The sequence below is a fragment of the Urtica dioica genome, chromosome 5, assembly GCF_054948205.1.
Source record: "Urtica dioica subsp. dioica isolate 48M chromosome 5, U.dioica_male_clone48M_v1_H2, whole genome shotgun sequence".
In the NCBI taxonomy this organism is placed as follows: domain Eukaryota; kingdom Viridiplantae; phylum Streptophyta; class Magnoliopsida; order Rosales; family Urticaceae; genus Urtica; species Urtica dioica.
Window position 1 is genome coordinate 6,726,721 of NC_142760.1, and position 23,937 is coordinate 6,750,657.

The following is a 23,937-nucleotide window of genomic DNA, read 5'->3' on the forward strand; positions in this document are numbered from 1 at the left end:
TCCTCACTATAAATACCCAAGATAAACTCATGTCAAGGGTTGACTTTTTCTCTCTCTAACTAGGCTGTCAAAATCCCTATTCAGCTATTTCTCTCACTCGAAACACCTTTGAGACCGAAATCAAGAACAAAGAGAATCAAAGTCACTCCACTCATACATTTTCACACAAAAACGAGGAACGATCTCTTTCCATTCTCTCTAGAGTGTGAGAGATAAGTTCACTTTCTCAAAACCCGAGGCTCCCGAGGCAAATTATATTCCCTCTACGATCGTGTCCAAGAACTTGAGAAATCAATTCTCTCGTTCTTCATTCGACAAGAGGAATATCTCGTTACTAATCTCACAGATTCGAAGACACGTGGTCAAGTCCGCTCACGTCACGTGTCCATAAGTGTTGAACCAAAAAACGGCTTAACAAGCACGAGCACGAGATAATTCTCTATCCTCATCTTTTTGCTACAAGTGATAAACTTCTTCTTACTGTGATGCGATGATGGCTAATGATGATACTATTTGATAAATCCATTTTAAAATGTTTAGCATAACTTTTATCATCGTAGTGTTTTCATATACACGCAGGATTAAATTTTTTTTTTTCCACACAATTTTACATGTACTATATGTTGTATATATATAAGGAAAAAAAATCTGATGCATAACTCATTCTTACGGCGGTAAAAATACTTAATATTTATCACTTATATATTTATTGCTAAAAAGTTACAGGATAAATACTCAATGTCGAATTTTTATCTCTCCATTACTACTAGGAATATTAACTTGGATGAAATCACACGTGTCAACATCTGATAATTTTGATAAATTAAAAAATATATTTTTTTATTATATATATATTAAAAAATTAATATGTATAATATTTAATTATATATATATATATATTTTTATTTTTTTTGAAGCCTGGTAAACAGGGGATTCATTAAGGCACTTCAGCCAAACAAAGTTCAATAAGATCTGGGGGAACAACCTCCTCCCAGACCACTCGGTCATCAAACAACAGAGATTTTTTGGCTAAAAGATGGGCAATGGAATTACAATCTCTGGAAACATAACAGAACTCAGCAACATCAAAACCTTGCGCAAGCCTAGCCGCTTCTGTCACTAGCAGCCCCTCCTCCTTCATCGACCGACGTGTTCCTTTGATAAGCAAAATCGCTGTTTCGCAATCTGAAAGGACCTGGATCGACTTGAGCCCAACTCCCTGGCCACCCGCAGCCCTTCAATCACGGCCGTCAGTTCCGCTAGCAGAGGAGAAAGAGGCTGACGCGTCGGAGCAATAAAGGATCCCAAGACCAGCCCCGCGGAATTCCGCAGGACCCCACCTGAGCCGCAGGAGTCTCCGGTCCGGGAAAGTGCTGCGTCTACATTCACCGCAGTGACCACTACCGGCGGGGGGATCCAGCGGTCGTTGATTCTCCGTTTGGGTCTATCTGGGACTCTGGTGCGAGTAACTTGGTGGAACTCGTCTAGGTAGTGTAGCGCACGATTCACTATTTCGGTCGGATCCAATCGCCGCCCCGCCTGAACCTCGTCGTTTCTACCATTCCAGCAGCTCCACGCCACTGCAACGAAGGCCTCGAAGTCAACCGGCGAAAGAGAAGCTTTCATGTTAATAAGGAGCGCCACCACATCTCCCGAAAAAACGTCCTTAATACATTTCCACCAACCGGTAAGTTTCCAGGCCTTCGAGGACCTCCGCAAGCCCAGATGGCGTGATAAGTACTCTCCTACCCTGCGTTGCACCTCGAACACCTCGGGTCTACGTTTAACCCATGCCCCGCCAAGTTTACCGACGTGGGTAGCCAATTCCGGCCGACTCTCCATAAGAAAGCCCGCATCTTGGGAGGAATGTTAAGCTTCCAAATCCCTCCCCACCACTTCATAGATGCCCCTGGGTTCGAAGAGCTACCACGCCCTGCATCTTCCCGTGCCACTCGGTATCCACTTCTAACGGCATACTCCCCGTCCTTCATAAAATGCCAACAAAGCTCATCGGGGACAACCGTCGCGGTACACGAGATTTTGAGCACCTCTTCCACATCATCGGCGTGTAGACACTCTCGGATGAGGGGAGTGTTCCAATTCCCACCCGCGTTCTTAAGCTCTACCACTTTCATTCCTTGCGGGATACGATGAGGCTCCCGAACCGTGAATCCCGCCGACCTTGGGATCCATCTCCCGGACCGAGCGTCCACCGAGGCTCCCGAACCTATACGCCACCTTGACCCTCTAGAAATGAGCCCTCGCCCGCACATAAGGCATCTCCAAACACTAGAGGCGTAGTTCATATTAGTCGTCGAGAGAATGTCCAAATCTGGGAAATAGCACACTTTTAGGACCCGGGCCGCCAAGGAGGAAGGGAACCGCAAGACTCTCCACACGCTCTTGGCCAAGAGAGCCTGGTTAAAGCTCTCTAGGTTCCGGAAGCCTAGACCTCCTTCCGAAAGCACAAATACTCCCATTTGCCCCAATGCATCTTTCTTATATCCTCAGTGCTCCCCCACCAAAAATCGGTTGCCATACGGTGAAGGTCTTTTATGAGACCTTTCGGTAGGATAAAACAACACATCACGTAGCTCGGTATAGCTTGAATTATTGCCTTGATAATCACTTCCTTCCCAGCAAAGGAGAAAAATGAGCTTTTCCATCCCCGGACCTTGTTCCACACCCGCTCCCTAATGTATTGGAATAACTCCGCCTTGCATCGGCCCATGGTCATAGGGAGCCCCAAGTACCTCTCGTGACCGTCCGTCACTTTGACACGAAGAATGTTCGCCACCGCACCTCCCAACTCCGTCTTGACTTTCTTGCCAAAACAAATCTCCGATTTATCAAAGTTGATTACTTGGCCCGAGGCCCGAGAGTACTCTTTCAAACATTTTCGAACCTCGATCCCTTCCCTCTCCCCCGCCTTGAAAAAAATGAGACTATTGTCGGCGAAGAAAAGGTGAGTGACCGATACTTGTGAGGCCCCAAATTTCAACCTGGAGATCCTTCCCTCCTCTTCGGCACATCGAAACAACGCCGAGAGTCCTTCGGAGCAAAAAAGAAAGAGGAACGGGGAGAGCGGGTCTCCTTGCCATAATCCCCTATGCGGGGTGATATTCCCTTTAACCTCCCCGTTGATTGCAAACGAGAACCTCACCGATCTAACACACCGCATCACCAACCGGACCCAATCCCGTGCATATCCAAGTTTGATCATCACCGCTTCGAGAAAACTCCATTCCACTCGGTCGTAGGCTTTAGACATATCTATCTTGAGTTCCCCACATTGGTCATTCCCAAACCGCCCTCGTCTCATCGTGTGGAGGCCTTCGAACCCGATCATCACATTGTAAAAAATTTGCCTCCCTCCCACAAATGCACTTTGGTTCTCCGAAATAGCATTGACCATGGTCACTCAAAGGCGATTAGCGATGCACTTGGAGATAGCTTTGTACATTACATTACAAAGACTAATGGGCCGAAAGTCTCGGACTTCTTCCGGGGACTTTATCTTGGGGATTAAAACAACTACCGTCTCATTCAAGGTTCCAAGTTCAGCCCCTTCATTAAGCACTCTCAAGCACGCCGTAGTAACCCCGTGGCCCAAAACTTTTGGAAAAACAGTCCGAGAAAGCCATCCTTCCCGGGGGCCTTTGAGGGATCAATCCCAAAAAAGGCATTCCGCACTTATTTGATGAATTTATACACTAAGTTCAATAGGGTAATAAATAAAAATAAATTAACGTAAATAATCTTGATGCTCTAATTCAAAACACTATGTTATTTAAATACTATATAAATATTTATATAAATCGGCTCGAAAAAAAATATAAGTATTAAAATAAATACATTACTTGAAAGAACACATCTATTTTTGATCGATATATCAATTAAGCCATTTTCATAAAAAATTTAGAATTCAATTATGTTATAATTATTTAATATATTTAGAATTTGATATATTAAAGAAATTATTCAAAATCTTGAAGTGGCTATAAAAAATTTAGAGTTCAAAAGTTTTAAATTAATGGAGATGTATAAAACATTTAGAGTTCAAAAAGTTTAAACTTTTAATATTAAGAGAGAGAGAGAGAGATTTTATATATTGTGTTTAATTTTTTTTAATCTTTAAATATATAAATATAATAAAAAAAATATTTATTTTTTATTTTGAGTTATCAAAATTACCAGATGTTGACACGTGTCATTCCATTCAAGTTAACACTCGTGGTAGTAGTGGAAAGACAAAAAAATGACATAGAGTATTTATCCCGAAACTTTTTAACAATAAGTGTATATAAGTGATATAAATCCTAAACATTAATTATTTTTTACTCCCATTTTCTCTTCATATTATAACTCCCACATAGTGTATGTATTCTTGAAACAAAGCTGATGTATTTATATATTCTTTCGTATTATAACTACCACATGTAACATAAGTGTTTTAATGGTTACATTTCTTTATACATCTTGGTGTTTTCTCTTTCAATATTTACATTATGATAACCAATAATTAGTCATAGTATTTCATGATATGCATCGAGATTTATATATATGACTCTACATTAATTCATCTTATGTTTTATTATGTATAGAATGCCAAATCTTACAAAACTTGAGTTCAATGCCCTTAATATTTCTGGAAATAATTATTTGGCTTGGATTCTTGATGCTGAAATCCACCTTAGTGCAATGGATCTTGGAGATACCATAAAAGAGGGCAATATATCATCTTAACAAAGAAAAGCAAAAGTCATGATATTCCTTCGCCATCATCTCGAGGGATTGAAAACTGAATATTTGACAATGAAAGATCCCTCGATCCATTGGAAAGATTTAAATGAAAGGTACGACCACCAAAAAAATAGTTATACTTCCTAAAGCTCGCTTTAATTGGCTACACTTATTTGTTATAGTGAGACAAACCTATATTTTACTTTTCCACCACTCACAGATGCATCAACCGTATTTTTTGCTCACTCCAACCGAGACCGGTTTCCTTGCTGATAAGTTGCTTCCATAGTTTCCAATTAGCTTTTAGGGAATCCCATTTTTCATCGGCTGGGCCTTTATGTATATTTTTTTTTTTAGTTTTATGATTAAATTTTGTCGCCAAATTCTCTCATCCTCTTTTGGAAAAGTGTGTCTCCGGACGATTTCTAACTTCTATCTCTTCAATATAGATGTCGTAGAATAGATGAAGTGTCTTGATGCCATATCGCGTTTAGTTGCGACCCGCTACTACTACTTTCAGCCATCCATATATATGACATACGTATACGTCATTTCACTAAGTAAAATGCGTGTACGTAATATTGTGTACGAAATTTAAAACTATATCTAAATGGCTAAGGAAATAGTATGAAAAAAGAGACCATGCACAAATTTTAATATTAAAGAATGAATAATATATTAGATGTGGGTATATTGAATATATTATTAAAAAAATACATATATAATATTATTAGCTACCACTACTTTTTTTTTTTTGTCAAATTTTCTAACCACTATTGGTATAGGACCTACATTAGGCAATCAGGAAGAGGAAAAAATTTGGGAATCAACCAAAAAGTAGCTAGCGTAGGCAATTATATTTATATCTAACATGTTGATAATGTTGTAATGAATATTCTAGAAGTACATTGAATATAGTATTATTAATTAATAATATAGGTATTTTGATATTTTTTTTTTGGGTGAAGAAAGATGAATCTAAAGAGAGCAAACGGAAAGAGAAGGATAAATAAGTGAATTAAAGACATTTTTGGCCCCTCGTCTTTGACCTATTTAACAACTTGATCCATGATTAAAAAAACTTGCAGTCTTGACCCATTATGACCAGCCAATTTTCATATTTGGTACTTCTGTTAATTTTTCTGTCAAAATTGCCGGATACTCATCACGTGCAAGTCACGCGTGCGAATTGTGGAGGGTAATTATGTAATACTCATCACGTGCCCACATTGTGTTTCTCTTACACGAAGTTCAGATCTTGTCGTCTTTGATCGTTCTCCAGTCAACGATTCTTTCATCTCCTTCATCTTCGCCTGAACAGCTTCGTCATCTTGGTTGCCCAGATGCTTCATCACTTATAGCTTCCCTTTGATCTCTTCGATTTCCATCTCCAACTTCTGCTTCGCATCCAACTCCATTTCTAGCTTCAGTATTTTACTCAAAGCTTGTTCCTTTTCCCTTTGAAAAATTAAAATGAATTCTTCAGTGAAGGTACATAAATAGTATGATAAAGTAAATACACAGGGTTACGAGGGGTATCTAGAGGCTTACCTTATGTTCTTCAACAAGCATATACACATTCGCGTCTGCTTTCTTCTGCTCCTCTGAAGCCAACTCAAGTGAATTGTTGGTTGACTCATTCTAGGGATAATAATTATTAAAAAAAAAATTGAGCATCAGAATAGCCAAACAACTGCTTTGTTTTCCTTTCCCTTGGAATTCAATCGCAAATGGCAGCGGCTCTCACCAGATCGAATCTGCTCTCTTCGACTCGTCACACCACTCTCGATCGCCGCCAGAGAAACATCTCTGTTTTCCCCAAGTCGTGCAATTTCAGGCGAAGATGAACGATCTGATGACAAAATCGTTCCTAAGTTATGTCGATCTCAAGAAACAAGCCAAGATTGACAGCGAATCGAGCCACGACCTCGAGAAGGGCCAGCAACAGCAGGGAGAAGAGAAAATCTCCGAGTTTCAGAGAGAAGTCGAGGCGGTGAGGTCGGAGATCGAAGAGATAACCAATCTCTTGTCCGACCTCCGATCGCTGAACGAGGAGGCGAAATCGACGCACAACACGAAGATCCTCCGCGACCTGAGGGACCGAACAGACTCCGACGTGGCATCGATTCTCCGAAAGACTCGGACAGTCAAGGAGCGAGGGCCTCGACAGGTCGAACGCGGAGAGCCGCGGGGCCCACGGGGCGGGGACTCCTCTGGACCGTTCTCGGGTCTCGGTGACGAACGGCCTGAGAGCGAAGCTGAGGGAGATCGTGGGAGAGCGAAGCTGAGGGGGTCGTGGAGCTTCGTCGGAGCCTGGACCAGCTAGGGCAGGTGTTCTTGGACATGGCGGTTCTTGTCGAGGCACAGGGAGAGAGGATTACATAATTACCCTCCACAATTCGCACACGTGACTTGCACGTGATGAGTATCCGACAATTTTGACATAAAAATTAACAGAAGTACCAAATATGAAAATTGGCTGGTCATAATGGGCCAAGACTGCAAGTTTTTTTAATCAGGGACCAAGTTGTTAAAGAGGTCAAAGACGAGGGGCCAAAAATGTCTTTAATTCTAAATAAGTATTGAATTGAGAATTGACAAAAAAAAAATGTACTTGCTACAGAGGCTGACATATCGGTAAGCTAAACATTTAATGATATCATATTGAAAAATAAATATATCAACGCGGCAAGAAGAAGAGCTGATTAAATAAATTTTTTTCTACAAAAATACAGAGTTTATTTTCTTCTTAGCTCAACCTTGAAATCTCTCATTCAAAAAACCTCTAATAATCTTTATAGTTTTCTGCTCAAAAAATAAAACAATACACAACCTTCATCTTCTTCTTGCCTAATAATTCAGAGCCGAATAATGTGATTAGTTCAAGAGAGAGACCCAAGCCCTCAATCAGTAAAAAAAAAAACTTAAAAGATCGATTAACGTCTCTTTACTCGTTGTCAACTCGTTAGTTACGAAGTTTTAAATTTTCTTTCTATTCCTTGTATTCACTTATCCTCATCTATGTAGAATATTATGAGTTTATGACTAGTTGGTTATGTTTAAGACTATTCAAATACAATATAGGAGAAAAAAAAATAGAGAAAGCAATGAAGAAAAATATCTATTGGTTGATCCTGCCAAGCTCTTTTTTTATTTTTATTATTATTTCTTTTTAACGACGAGAAGATGATTTTTGGTTTGTGTACTTGATTTTGATTTTTTTTTTTTTTTTTTTTTGTTGAAGTTGTTACAGATTAAATATCATTCATTTGAGATAAAATAGGAGATTATGCTTCCCAGATTCTAAAATTGTGGAGATAATAGTTAGAAATATTCAAAGTTTATTATACCTGCTTTTCAATTTTACGTTATATCTTGTAAAAACGCTTTTTAGCTTTTCTACGAAGTTGTTTTACCAAACGCCAATGGCAATTACAAATTATGAAAAAAAAAAGAAGCTAAAAGCAGGGTCTAAAAGCATTCCCAAACGCAGCCATTGTACATAGAGAAGTATATATACAAAGAAAAAGTGTGGAACGGTTAGTCGTTTAACCGTGAATCTGGAAGTGCAAATGTATTTGTTTTGTTTTTTAAAATAGTTGGTTAACCGTAATTGATCTCAATTAATCATAAAATAATCGATTAAAATTAATCGCTTGATTAATTCTAATCAAAACAAACGGTTAAAATTATTCGCTCTGTTAATTTTAACCAGATGAAATGTAAATTAACCGACGGGTTAATTGTATCATATCTCATGTGTCATAGTGATATCAGTTTTAGATTTCGCAGGACAAAGATAGAATAATCAATATAAATAGGATAGGTTCCGAGTTCGAACACACCATATTCTAAAAAATGACGATGCTTCCTTTATCATTACTTATCTTGCTATTACTGAGCTTCAATCTCCAGCCGAAGATTATTGTTGCATTGGCCAATCCATCTGATCATGGTACGTTTATCAACCTCCGCCTCTATAATATAAACTTTTAAGTACTAGCGCTACATATATATGAAGCAAATATGTTGCCTTAAAAGTTAAAACTAAGTCCAATTGATGTCTTCTGTATTTCTTAGTCGTAAAATAGTCCATAAGTTATGTAAACTCAAATATTATAAATTATGTAAAATTTTGGTTAAAAGAATAAGAAAATAAAATCAGTTTTATTTGTCTCGTTAAGAAACGCCGACAAGGAAATAAATCACATCATTGTTTTCAATTTACATATAATGAGTAAACAATAAGCAGCTAAGATCAAAGAACATGAAAACAAATTCTTTTCGCAAAAACTCATATGATGATGACAGACTTCAGGTACATGAAATCCGTGAAAGAGGCGATCGATTTTCCGGAAGCGGAAGAGTACGACTACATCGTGGTCGGAGGAGGTACGGCGGGCTGTCCTCTCGCGGCAACTCTCTCGGAGAAACACTCGGTTCTCGTCCTCGAAAGGGGAAACGTCCCTCTGGAACACCCCAACGTGTTGAGAGCCGATGGGTTCATCGCGAACGTAATCGAAGAGGAAGACTCGGAGCACGACACCCCGGCCGAGAGGTTCACGTCCGAGGAAGGCGTGGGGATTCTGAGGGGCCGGGTCTTGGGCGGGACGAGCATGATCAACGCCGGGTTCTTCTCCCGGGCCGACGAGGAGTACTTCGGCTCCAACGAGGGGGTCGAGTGGGACGTGGGATTGGTGGACGAGGCGTACCGGTGGGTCGAGGACACGATCGTGACTCGGCCCGAGAATGTCGCGGCTTGGCAATCCGCGGTGAAAGACGCGCTTTTGGAGGCCGGCGTTGGGCCGGACAACGGGTTTACTTTGGACCACAAAATCGGGACCAAGTTTTCGGGTTCCACTTTCGACGATTCGGGAAGGAGACACGGCGCCGTGGAGCTTCTCAATAGAGGGAATCTCGAGAATTTGAGGGTTGCTGTTCATGCCAGTGTTGAGAGGATCATGTTTTCCAAAGCTCATGCACACTCAAGTATGTTTCCGCTTTTTATTTCAACTTTATTTAATTACAAGTTTATGATTAGAGAAATATTAGTCTTTCATTTATTAGTTCTAGTTTATATATAACTATTAAAAACTAGCGGAATTATAGAATTTTTTTAAATTTGATATGATGAGGACAAAAACTACTAGTTTATATTACATCCTTTTAAATAAATATTTTATTTGTATCTTTTGACGATCTAGATAAACGAAGAACACAAAGGACATAAATAAACCAATGAAATGATATACTAATTATTTTGAGCTAATGTTTGAATTGTTTGAATATAGTATAGACTTAGAACGCGAAGACAATAGATTAATCGCGTTGGTTATCTGTATAACGCTTTAAAATATTAATAATGATGATATGATAGTATAATGATATGACTTGTTTATTTTAAAATTATATGACTAATTTATTTTAGAGTTATGTAGCTAATTAGTCACGTACAAATTTAAATTTTGATAAATAACACTAATATTTTGTTAATTTTTGTAAAATAATCATTAACAAAAATTAACAATATATAAATATACAAAATATAAAACAATTAAATTAATAGATATTATTTAACTTTCTCAGATTCAATGGTTATATTTAAAACATATTTGAAGTGTTAGCTAAATAACAATATTAATGTTTCAAGTGATTTAGTCCATTATATTGTACTCTTTTAAAATGATTAGTCAGAACCAAATTGTGAAAAATTGAAATAAAATCAATTAATTATATTAACGATCATATATTTTGTACAGTTGTTAAGCGGAACTTTCGATTGTATGCTATAATAATGTTTCATTTCAATATAGAATTTGACTTCAAACGCGGAGATGAGAGAGTATATTATCATGTTGACTGATGATCAATGTGATAAAAAAATTTAAGAAAAAAAATATTATGTAGTTATTCGTTTATTAATTATTTGAAACAAAGTCGTAGCTAAATTGGTCTATTGAAAATTTCACACATATATCGACTGATACATCTTGAGTTCGAGCATCTGAGTTACAGAAATGCATGTCTCTTTATAGGTGGAAGATTTATCATCTTTCAGCTTAATGCTCGAAATCATGTAATCTTTATCAATAGCGACACTTCTAAAAAAAAATTTGAAAACAAATTTTCAAATTTTATTTATCAATTAATTTAAATGAATATTTATTTGCGTTTTCCAACCTTTCTATTTTTTCATGTGTTTATTAACAAAGAAATGCATGTATCACAAATTTTATTTTATCAACACGTAAACAATAATTGAACAAAAATTATAATCCGTATTATTATAGGAAAATATCAATTATTTTTTGCGTTTAATCAAAATATGCAATTTATCCCTTTAGTTTCCAAAAATATCAGATGTTTTCCTTCAATTTAATATAAATCACACATATCTCTTCTAAAAAAAACCTAAATTAAAAAGAAAACATTTTTCGCTTATTTTTTACAAAAAAAAAAAAAAAATTTGAATTCACGAAAAGATTTTATGAAACAATTCTTTATTTTCTATTATTTATATAAAAATCAAAATCTTTTTGTTATTAAAAGTTAAAGGATTTTTTTTTAAAGAGAGGTTTTGATTTTTGTTAATAAAATAGTAAATAAATATTTATTTAATTAAGAGTATTTTGAGAAGTTTTTTTTTTTTTAATAGATAAAAAAGTTATATTTGCATATAATATATATTTAGAGCATATATGTGTTATTTATATTAAGTTGAATAGCGATATGATATTTTTGAAAATTTAGAGGATAAATACTGTTGATATTTTCCTTCTTATTATTGAGAAAGACGTTTCTCTGAGAGTGGCCATCTCACACATTTATTTTCTGAGATAAAGAAAATGTATGGCACCGACTATATCACTGCTATAAATGATTGGATGCTTTAAAATAAAGCTTAAATTATATCCTTTATGAAAATGCTCATCCATATCTAGATATTTAATAATGTTGTCTGCATGTTCAAAATGGAGTAAAATGGCATCCATATCTTCAGAGTTCTTTTGGTCATTAAATATTTAAATCGAACAATTAAAATAAAATTAAGTACTATAAAAAAAATAAACATACTATATTAAATTTAGATGACCTAAATATATATATATATATATATATATATATATATATATATTCTTAAATATAAATTATGAATTAACTAGATTAAAAAAAATGTTTAAATATTTAGTGTAATTTTTATGTAAACGAATAGTGTTACATCATGATAAGACTCAGATATGTGAGAGAGAGAGAGAGAGAGAGAGAGAATTCTATTCTGATTGATGTGACTAGTACGATACATGTCAGTTTATATACTCAGTACATAAGCAGTGAGAGAGAGAATGCCACATAGGCATAAGAGAAAGCAATAGAAAGAAATGTCACATAGGCTGTACACGTAGATAGATCAACAACCCCCCTCAAACTAAGCGTCGTGAGGGACAGGAATCACGGCGGTGAGTTTGTCACAAAGATCACGAAAGTGAGGGGTTGGAAGTGCCTTGGTTAGCACGTCAGCTAGCTGAGCTTCAGACGGAACAAACCGAACGTCTATAGCCTTGGCAATTACCTTGTCACGAATGAAGTGAACATCGATTTCAATGTGCTTCGTTCTAGCATGGAAAACATGATTCAGTGCAAGAGAAGTCGCTCCCATATTGTCACACCACAGAATGGCTGGAGGAGAAGAACTGATACCAAGTTCTTTGAGCAGACTCTAAATCCAAGTTATTTCAGCTGTAGCATCTGCAATAGCACGATACTCAGCCTCGCAAGTAGAACGAGAGACCACTTTCTGCTTCCTGGAGCACCAGTTGACAAGACAGGAGCCTAAGAACACACAGTATCCTGATGTGGACCGTCGATCACCAACTGAACCAGCGTAATCAGCATCAGAATAACAAGTGACACTGAAACTTGTAGCAGACGGTGACTGAGAAAACAAAAGTCCTATATCCCGAGACCCATTGAGATAGCGAAGGACACGCTTGCAGGCACACCAATGCAAAGGCAATATCAGGATGAGTCAACGTCAAGTATTGCAAGGCTCCAACAGTGTTACGATATAGCCGAGGATCATCAAACAAATCATCATCAGAGTTTGCAAACTCCTTTCCATGAACCATGGGCGACGGGGCAGGATTGGCAGTAGCCAAACTGGTCTTGTGAAGCAAGTCAGTTGTGTATTTGCGTTGCGTGAGATGATAGCCAGTGCTGGTTTTTGTTGTGAATTTTCTCGCACACGCAAGTGTACGTGGTCGCAATAGTAATAAATCGTAAGAACGAGTCGATCCCTCGAGGATTAGCTAAAACAGGATTTCGATAACCACAAGCTAATATAGAACTAAATATAGTTGATTGGATTGTTGTCACAAAATTTAACTAACATATAGACCTGAAAATCCATCAAAAACACTCTAGAGATAATAAAAATCCTTGAGAACTCGTTGGATTTAAGCTCGGGAGATAGGAGTTTACGCGTGATTAACGCACCTATCAAATCCCCCAAACTTAAACCGTGACTTGTCCTTAAGTAACAGAAGAAAATGAAACACACACAAGTCAAAAGATAAAGAAAGAAAGATGAACTATGTGGATAGAATTCTAATGCTAAATTTTTTTGCCTCAAACACTTGTCAATGCCTCAACTCAAATTTATATAGACATGAAAACCCACATTTTCAAGTTTTTAAACCGACTACCAAATGTAAAAGCAATCTTATGCTCATGTCACCTTAAACCTATTTTACAATGCTTACCATCTCGTGAACTTTCGGAATCCTAGTCTCATAGTCTTTCCAACCGTCATCAAGAGAACACAAAATCGACAAAGAATAGGAATTAGTTTCAATTTGACACAACCATATGCCCCTTCTTCTCTCTTCTCTCTACTAATGTGCACACCTTATTTCTAGCTCGTCAATTAGGTCTTAAAAGGCTTGTAATGTTCAAGGTAAGGTCAAAGGTATGGAAAAGAAATTTTAGTGGCTTGAACATCAACTTTAGCGACTCAAATCTCACCCAAAAATACAACCCTCTCATGAAGTTCACTCACGCACCCATCCCTACGTTCTTGGCATCAAATTCCGCCAAACGAGAACGTTTTACTTAGTGTTTTTATTTCCCTTGCTTTTCCCCCCCAAACTTCGACTCAACAAAAACAAACAACAAGTCTCTAAAAACATAGAACACCACGCCAACATAACATTTTTTTTTCAGATATATTTTTCTTTTTCTTTTTCCCCTTTTTCGGTATATAACAATAAAATTAAAAATAACTAATTACCGGCGTGGTGTCTAACGGACTATAAAACACATAGAGACTAGTCGGAGAACATGTCATAAAATAGAAAGAATTCACTCATGTCACTCAAGAATCGCTAAAGTCAATGGGGTTCTTTGTGGGATTTTCAAATCATCGGCTCGGCTTTTTCTGACTAAATATCGAGAATGGATAGTGTTTGGCCTTTTGTGAGTGGGTTCTAAAGGATAATCAAACATGGGTTGGCTTTTTGGCTTGACGGGCTATACCTAATGCCTAAATCATCCTCGCTAGATCAATGTGCACTCAATTTCGCTTCGATTAGGGATAAGAGAGGGTTCTAGTGTGTTTGGTGTTTTCTTTCAAACGATTGGCTAGACTACTCCTCAAGTTTTCCTAAGCTTCAAGACATTCAATATTTAGGACTAGTTTTGGCAACAACCTAGCTCACTAAACTTCTTTCACATAAGGTAGCACATGGGTCTATTTTCACTATCTATGATTGAAGATATTAATATCATTGGCTATCACAAGTGAATCATTGGCAATTGAGCATAAATTCTACTAGAAACCACACAGAGAAAAAAAAAATTAAACTATCAATAAAGGCATTGAATTTCAGAAACACTGACAATGTATCAGATTTGAGTTTGAGAGGGAAAATCCATGTGAATCTGCTATAGTCCTCTACAAAGATTACATAGTATTTGTATCCATCACATGAGGTAGTTGGAGCTGGACCACATAGATCTGAGTGTACAAGCTCAAAAGCAGATTTTGATTTGGATAGAGAAGTAGGAAAAGGTTTTTGATGCATCTTTCCCAAAATACAAGGTGCACAATGTGAGGACTGTTTTATTTCATGAACAGAAAAAGGTATTACATGACTGAGCACACTAGGACATGGATGACCTAGTCTCTTGTGCCAAAGAGAAATCTCAGTTGGTTTGTGCTTACAATGAACTGACTTGGTTGTACTACAATTATTACACATAAACGACTTGAAATGAGGATTTGACATGACTTGAGACCACTGGCTTGACTGGAGAGAACTCGAACTTTGACATGGCTGGACAGTGTTTGACAGGTTAAGAGTGTAGAGTCCATCCTTATGAATACCACGCATGAGACTAGTGCCAGAACTTTCATCCTTTACAAGCACAAAATCAGCATGAAACTCAATGAATACATTATTGTCACGTGTAAACTGTGATATACTCAGGAGGTTCTTGATTATTTGAGGGACATGAAGGATATTGAACATTTTTAGATGGTTATGATTAGTAGGTATATGCACTAATGAATCACCAATATGAGAGATAGACAAAAGATTACCATTACCTACTGCGAGTTTGCCTTTTCCTTTGTAGCTGTTTTGAACTGACAGATTTTCAAGCTGAGATGTGACATGATTAGTTGCACCACTGTCCAAATACTAGTGAATAGCTGGTGCTCGAGGATAGTACTGTGGAGCTGAAGCGACATGCTGTGCAGAATTAACTTGAGGAAAAGACATATCACTACCTGATTGAGAACTTTGATCAGTAATATTCTGAGCGCAGTACATTTCTTCAAACTGAAGCTGTTCATCAACTGCTTGAGACTGAACTTGATTTGCTTGAGTTTGTTGAGGTTGCGTTTGTTGTTGATTAGGATCAACACCAGCAAAATGCACATCGAATCTATGGAAGCACTTGCTTGCAACATGTCCCAATCTTCCACACAATTGGCACATAGGCCTTCCTCTGCCTTGTCCTCCACGTCCTCTGCCACGATTGTTCGAGTTTCCTCTGTAGCCACCGTGATTGGAGCTGTTTCGACCTCCTCTGTAGCCATCGCGTGACTTTTGACCGGCATATGGAGTGTTTGCATACATGGATCCAGTTGAGGCATTAGGATCTGAATTTAATGCCTCTAATCTCATCTCTTGATATTGTAGCAGGAATTGAACCTCTTGAAGGTCCAGATCACCATGCCGCGAAGTCAGATTGATGACTACTGACTCATACTCATGACCAACACCTCCAACTATGTAGAGTATCAGTTCTTCATCGCTGATCGTTTGATCAGATGTATTGTAGTTGTCTGCTAAGCTCTTCATCTTCAGAATATACTCTTCAATTGATTGAGAACCTTTCTTCGTTGTCTGTAGCAGAAAACGAAGTTGAAGAGAGCGAGCTTTTGACGATGTGGAGTTCAGGCGCGCAGCAGTGAACCAAACGTCAAAAGAACTGAGACACTGAGTCACATGACCTAGCATAGATTCAGAAATTGATGAAAATAACCAGCTCAGAAGAAACTGATCATATCTCAGCCAATTTTGAAATTCTGGATTAGGTCTACGAACTGGAGGTAGATTCGAATCTGAATGTAGAGATTCAATGAATGCCGGTGGAATCGGAGTAGATCCGGTTCGAATTCCTTCAAATCCATGAGCTCTGACTTGAGGAAGTTCTTGAGAACGCCAGAGAACAAAATTGTGACGATCTAGACGAACTGAAATAGGATTCAGATGAGGAGTGAAATTTGATGCAGATTGAAACATGGAAGCACTTTCTCCGAGAAAAAAAAAACTTTCAAAGCCTAAGTTCTGATAACATGATAAGACTCAGATCTTAGAGAGAGAGAGAGAGTAAATTCTATTCTGATTGATGTGACTAGTACGATACATGTGAGTTTATATACTCAGTACATAAGCAGTGAGAGAGAGAATGCCACACAGGAATAAGAGAAAACAATAGAAAGAAATGCCACATAGGCTGTACACGTAGATAGCTCAACACATCAACATCGCAAAACTTATTTGATATAAACATTACATTAAATATAATTTTTTATCAATGAAGAAGAGTATTTTTTTTTAGTGGAGATGCTCTAAGATGGTATAAATATAATAGTCCAGTCGATATATTAACTCTGAGTTTTTTGAAAACTTAAAATCTTTTCTACATTTTGCTAACTTAATTTAAAATAAATATTATCTATTTTATTTACGGTATCAATAATCTTGAAAACCAACGATAAAAGAAAACGTAAAACAGTAATGGCAATACTGACATAAAAATGAACAAATTAGTTAAATTACGAAATTAATTAATCTTATTAATAATGATATATATATATATATATATATATATATATATATTGTTACGTGTGTTGTTGGCTTATTTTTTACGGCAAGTTTATTCGGAATGATGTCTTGCAACATGCTCTATATGTTGAGACATCTTGGTCGTTGTACGTAGAATTCTAATTTCGGAAACAAATTTGTTTCGCAAAAATTGACAGCAGAAGACTTTCTGCATATATTTTCTCTGCGTGAATGGGTAAAGAAACTCTATTTTCGACTTCCAGAGATGTAGAGTACTACTATAAAAGAAGAACTCAGCCCTTAGTGATCTTTTGATGCAGTCATCCACACAATTAGAGTTCTTAGATGTGCAAGACTAGCGGACTGAGAAACTAATTGTGTGATGGTTGTGGTATAATACTATGTATGCTATTCATCGTCTTATTAAGCATTAGAGTTTCTTTTGGGATTTGTGATTTCATGATTAAATTTTTCACGTCGTTGACATCGTAGAATACCAAACACAAGGAGAATGTTTGAGGGTGGAACTGAGGGGATCTCAGATTCAGGGGGAGCCTGATCAGAATACCGAACATTGAGAGAATGTTTGAGGGAAAGTTAGGGAAGCTCAGATTAAGGAGTAGTAATAGGAAAATGATTTTGAAGCGGGGATCGTTCATATAAGTTCATTGTTGTACTATTGACTACTTTTTCATATAGTGAATTTCATTTTCATTGGGCAAACAGTCTTCCAGAGTAAGTGACGTTGCACTTTTTGTGTTATCCATCGAGTGCATCGGAACATATTGTCGCATATATTGAGTCTACATTGTGTGCAATATCTTCTCTGATTAAACAGACTTTCATTATCTATAAATATACATATTAAATTTTAGAGAAATTTTGGAAAATATGTGTAATAGCGCTTGCAATTCAATTTCTAAATGGTATCGCATAATTTTTAGAAAACGTAGTGCGCGAAATTCTACTGCGGTCAAATAGCAGTGTAGTTGGCTGCGTTCAATAGCAGCCAACTGCAATCAACTGCGCTCGAATGTAGTTGACGGGTGATCAATTTGAAGATTTTGAAGTTAAATTTTATTCATTTGAAAAGTACATATGACATTTAAGTTAAAATGTCACATATTTCAATTTTACACAATTTACCTTTTAAACTTTCTTTCCTTTAACACGTAAAAAATGAAATTTCAATTCATAGAAAACGAAATTAGTTACCCACAATTATTCACATTGGTTTTACACCAACGCATTGTTGCAATCAACAATTCGTATTACATTAAAAGAAAGGCCAAGCAGTAGGAAAAAGTCGAACTCAATGGTCTTTCTTAAATAGGGTCATAAATTTAAAAAAATTAAATAAATCTCTAATTTTTTTTAGGGCAGTGTAGCGAAATAGCCAAAATGAAACTATGAAATTTGTTTTTAGCCTATGTTTCACAATTTTTAGAGAAATAGCCAACAGACTTGTGTGTGGCAATAATTAAAGTCTGATTTACCCTTATTTATTAACAAATTCGTAACTTTCTCTCTCCTACTTTTTTCCTACATTTTTTTACATAAAAACTTCAAAAAACCATATATATCTCATATGAACTCGAAATTGAGTGATTCCAAATCCTACGGATTCGTGACGCCGAGATCTTCAAAAATAGATCCATTGTGTTTGATGAAAAATCATGTTTAATACCATAGATGTAGAAAAATGACGTTATTACCTTAAATATGGAAATAACTGGAAATTTTTTAAATGATCAAAAAATAAATGGAAACGTAATTATGATGCATTAAACATAATTTTTCATCAAACACAATGAGTCTATTTTTGAAGATCTCGACCCCACGAATTTGTAGGATCTGAAATCACTCAATTTCGAGTTCGTATGAGAAAGATATGAATTTTTGAAGTTTTGATACAAAAAAAATTATTTGAAAAAATAGGAGAGAGAAAGTAACGAATATGTTAATAAATAAGGGCAAATCAGACTTTAATTATTGCCACATAAGTCATTTGGCTATATCCCTAAAAATTGTCAAACATAGACTAGATCCAAAATCCTATGTTTAAAGTGGCTTAGTTACTTTTTATTATAAATTCGGTTGAAGTTAATTTTTTTATTAATCACGATCAACATAAAATATACCACATATCAGAAATAAGTTTGTAAAAATAATAGTCTCTCGTCAATTTATCAGTATTGATACCAAAATTTATTAAAACTAGATATCTAGATTACGAGTAATGTATTTTTGTAAATTTTATAAAATTGTATTTAATTATAAACTGGTATCCTAATTTCCATAAAAAAAAACATTTCTTTGTAATTTATCAATATAGGCCCATCAGCAATCGGAGCAGCGTACACCGATAAGAAGAACAAGAGCCACGTGGCGTTCGTTCGCCAGAAAGGAGAGGTCATTCTCAGCGCCGGCGCTCTAGGGAGCCCACAGCTTCTCCTCCTCAGCGGGATCGGACCCGAATCGGAGCTCTCAGAGCTCGGAATTCCATCGGTGAAATCCAACCCCGGCGTCGGAAAATTCATGGCCGACAATCCACGCAGCAACATAAACTTAGTCATCCCTTTCCCGCTCCAACCCTCGGTCATACAAGTCGCCGGAGTCACTGAAGACTATGTAATCGAGACCATCTCATACTCGCTCTCGCTCTCCCCGGCTCCAATGCCGTTCGGCCTCCTCGCCAGCCCTTCTTCCACGGACTCGAGCCTCACCACGTTCATCGTGAAGCCTCCGGGCCCGCTGTCCCACGGCTCGCTCAGCCTGACCTCTCCCCGGAGCGTCAAGACCGCGCCGCTCGTCCGGTTCAACTACTTTTCGCACCCGAAGGACCTCGAGCGGTGTGTTTCTGCGATGAGGAAAGTCGGGGAAATTCTCGAGAGCGAGTCTCTTGAGAGGTTTAAGTACAAGGACTTGGCGGGGGAGAGAGGGTTTCTTTTTTTGGGGCCGACTTTGCCGGGAAACCGCTCCGACGATGAGTCGATGCGAGACTATTGTCGGAGCTCGGTGACGAGTTTTTGGCACTATCACGGTGGTTGCCTTGTCGGGAAAGCCATCGACGGAGACTTTAGGGTTTTCGGTGTTGGAGCGCTTAGGGTTGTGGATGGTTCTACTTTTAGTGTTTCTCCCGGGACTAATCCTCAAGCCACTCTCATGATGTTAGGAAGGTAAGTAATATTTTTATTTTAGGTTCCTTCTGATAGAGTTTTATAATTCTTTAATTTTGGATTTATATAAAAATAAGAATGAATGTGTATACATCCACAAAGTTATGAAAATGTGTTTCTTTATATTTTATGTTTTTAGTTCACAATTTTTTTTTTCTATGATTTTAACATTGTCTTAAAAAAAATAGAAAACTAATCACAAATCTACCATTTTTTCTCTGGAATGTTCTCATTTTCAAATCGTTCATAATTTTATGTACCTTAATGATATCCAGTTCTAAACGAAACGCACCAGGACTTTCCGGCTTTCCCCTATTATAACAAAAAATACAACACTCTAAGACAGCACCATTATCTTTTATTTATCATTTAAATGATTATTGTTCCTTATGTGATTACCATATGTTAAACTGACAGGTTTCTATGAAAAAAGTTTCCATCAACTTATTAGTTCCTTTTGAATACTTGTTTACAGGACTGCTTGTTTATATTCTTTATTACCGAAGCATGTTATCTGTTTCACAATTACATTTCAGGCATATAATAAATTAGTAATTCTGTGCACTAATTTGATTTGATTTTTTTTTTTTTTTGGTAAATTGTTCAGGTACATGGGCGTTAAGATGTTACGAGAAAGGAGCGGAAGTTATTATTCTTCCTCTGAATAAGAGCGTATCAAGTCCACAATGAATATTAAGACCCAAATAAAAGCCGAGAATAATGATACTCACCAACTCCTTGGCTTACTGCTGAAGGAGAATCTAATATAAGCACTATAATAACGGCAAGTGTCCCGATTTGCGTGAGTTGCTATCCATCATATAATCACATGTAATATTACAAGAGTGTTTTGTTCTGCAACCATAAATCGTACTTAATCCCTGGTTTTTTTTTTTTTTTTTTTTTTTTTTTTTTCACATACAATCAACTTTCTCATAATGCTCTCATTTAGTGATCTTCCGCGTCAGTTTTCAGTCCATGTTATTACAAGCTCCCACTTTCTTTATTTGCTTTCTCTGTATTCTCAGGACCTATCTATTGGTCTTATATATATATATATATATATATATATATATATATATATATATATATATATATATATATATATTGTTGACGGACAAAATTAATACAACAAATATCTCACGAATACCACTTGGTTCTAAGACTAATGCAGTCTTGAGAAATCCGAGTGTTTAGACAAGAGTATCTCTAGATACAGACGAATCTAGTAAAATAGAGAAAGTAGATGAGGGAGCTGAACGATAGGAAAAGTTTGTGTCAAGTGCTTGTATCTGCATAAAAATGTGTCTCCCTATCCTCAGCGAGCTCCCCCTCTATTTATAAGGGTCTTTAGGTCGAGTACGTGGGGGTGATCAGTCTCACGTTCTCGACGTTTTAAATACTAACCACTGAGGTGTGAGTTTTGCTTTGCTTTTAATTTATTTACACGTGTTTGTTTTTTTTTACTAGTGTTTGACCTACCATCTTATATTATCTTCCGAAGTTCTACCTGATAGGGTTCGCTCTCGACTTATAAACAGTTTGTTCCTTAACCTTCATGATCCCTCGGGCCTATTTGACTCAGATTCAGTGTTGGATTCGTCTTGTTCTCGGTGCTTTCGACCTCATGCTCGAACTTACGCAATATATACGAGTAACAACAACCTTCCAATTTCTTAGTATTTTAGTAAAAATGGTAACGAACAGTATGGTATGATCTTCAATTCAATTGTACCTCAAACACTTTTAATATTTTTCTTCCCGCTATGTTTCGAGTATGAATTGCTCAGACCTCTGGGGTCGAGAGAGTGACACGTCGTCGTTTAGTTTATTTTTGCTTTTGAATCGTCGTGAACTTTCGTCTCTACCATCAAATCGACGAGGCTTCTTAGACACATCATGACCGTCTTCTGGTATATATAGCTGTTTCTGGATTTTGAAATCATTTTTTTCGCTTTTTCCAGGGTTTTCAGCACGTATTTTGCCTTTTGGACTTCTCGGTTGCGTTTTTTGACGAATCTTCGATCTAGGTAAGTTTTTATCCCTTGTGGTGGATTGTTATGTCCACCGGATGTTAGTTTTTTTTCTTGGTTTGCCTTAGAAAATTTGTGTGGATCAAAATATTTATAATTTTGATTCTCGAAACCCATATATTTTCCAATTCTTAGGCGGCGTAGTTTTGATTGGTATATGTTAGGGAATGAGGGATTTTTCACATCCAGGCCTAAAATTTGACCCTCGAGTAATTCGGAAGACGGATCCTGATCTCGAGGACATTATTCTCCCCTCAGGGGGGTAATGTTCCATTTTTCGGGATTTTGAGTGGTGTCACGTTCTGGGACCGATCTGTTTTGAGGTTTCCTTGTCTGAAGTATATCATCGACCTCTAGTTTACCCCGAGCTCATGAATAAAGAGCTCTAGGACATGATTTTTTTTTATCCTTCCTCGCTTTATTACAGGGAAGAAATATCTGCTGAGTCTAATGCATCTGCTATTGTGGTGAGGTCCAAAAGTCCTCCGAGCACCGTGCTTAGAAATTAGTCTATTCCGGCTACATGAGCAGAACATGTTCAAGAAACGTTCCCTGAATCGGAACAAGTCGGGACCAGCGGTCACACTTTTGGTGTAGATACCCTTGTGGCGAGTTACGAAGAATAATATTTTGAAAGGAAAAAGGGCCACTGGTCGACCACGACTTGGACATCGAGAGTTAATGAGAAATATCTCAAGTATATCAACCGATAATTTGACATTCCCAGAGATATTATTTTGTCGATCCCAGAGGAGCACGAGAGGGGATGTAATCATCCTTCTGGCAAAGTTTCCTATAACAATGCAATTTTAAAGGTGATTGGGGGACTGCTTATGCATGCGCTGAGTTCTCTGTTTCCGAGCGAGCTTGGATGTGCTCCGACCTAGCTCGTGTCCAACTTCTACAAGATCTTTGTTGGGATTATGGCTTTATAGGCCAAATTTTATGAAAGTCTCCAAGATTGGAGGATTTTTCTCTTTTCTATAGTCTAAAACCGAGTCCCGATCAGTGCGGCTGGTACTTTGCTCGTGCTCATCAAGAGTCTGAGAAAATAGTTTAGCGCCTGCCAAGAAAGTCAGAAGAAATGGAAGGATTATTTATTCTGGATTTAGGGGGCTTATGGTTATGATCGATGCCCGATCGCTTCCGAGTTTTCGGAACTTGGTGCGGCCCGGGGCTTTCTTTTTTGTCTTGAACTTTCTATTCAGCACTTACATAGACTTAATCTTTTCAATTTCAGGTCCTTTGCCTCACTACGATGAGCATAACATCCCATATCTCTCTGAGATAATTCAATTGTCAGAAGAAGAGTGTTCTACCTTTACATTGTTGGACTCTGACTTTATGGACGACTACTATTGCTAACCATATTCAAGTAAGTTTTACGATCGTGATTTTTCACTTATGTTTATCGATCTATTATCATAGTTAGTACTAATGTGATTTTTTTGGACTAGTACTTTATAGAGATAACGAATAAGACAGCCGCCCATGTTGTGGTTCCAAGCAACCCCAAACCCCATTGTCCATCCAAGTCCTCGGCCCTGACTCCAACCAAGGTGGCGGAGCCTTCCAAATCCTCACTGGAAAGGAGGTTCCCGATCCTTCCGGTGCCAAAGAGCATCTGGC

The 23,937-nt window shown here is 37.3% G+C and overlaps 1 protein-coding gene and 1 pseudogene across 1 annotated transcript; both read left to right on the forward strand.

Annotated features, from left to right (window-relative positions):
• The first annotated feature begins 6,586 nt into the window (after nt 1-6,586).
• LOC149395034 (syntaxin-112 pseudogene) lies at nt 6,587-7,128 on the forward strand (annotated as a pseudogene).
• A 1,423-nt stretch (nt 7,129-8,551) lies between these two features.
• Nucleotides 8,552-21,255, forward strand: LOC149395035 ((R)-mandelonitrile lyase 2-like). The gene is made up of 4 exons (XM_089615276.1): nt 8,552-8,698; nt 9,055-9,732; nt 19,432-20,275; nt 20,883-21,255. The coding sequence occupies exons 1-4, from the start codon at nt 8,602-8,604 to the stop codon at nt 20,941-20,943; spliced, it is 1,680 nt and encodes a 559-aa protein (XP_089471402.1). The 5' UTR covers nt 8,552-8,601; the 3' UTR covers nt 20,944-21,255.
• The last annotated feature ends 2,682 nt before the right edge of the window (nt 21,256-23,937 follow it).

Bases quoted from the DNA above. Each gene is read 5' to 3' on its own strand.
- LOC149395035 (XM_089615276.1), top strand. From the start codon at position 8,602: ATGACGATGCTTCCTTTATCATTACTTATCTTGCTATTACTGAGCTTC. The intron at 8,699-9,054 runs GTACGTTTATCA...TGATGATGACAG, and splicing joins GGCCAATCCATCTGATCATG to ACTTCAGGTACATGAAATCC. The intron at 9,733-19,431 runs GTATGTTTCCGC...TTATCAATATAG, and splicing joins CAAAGCTCATGCACACTCAA to GCCCATCAGCAATCGGAGCA.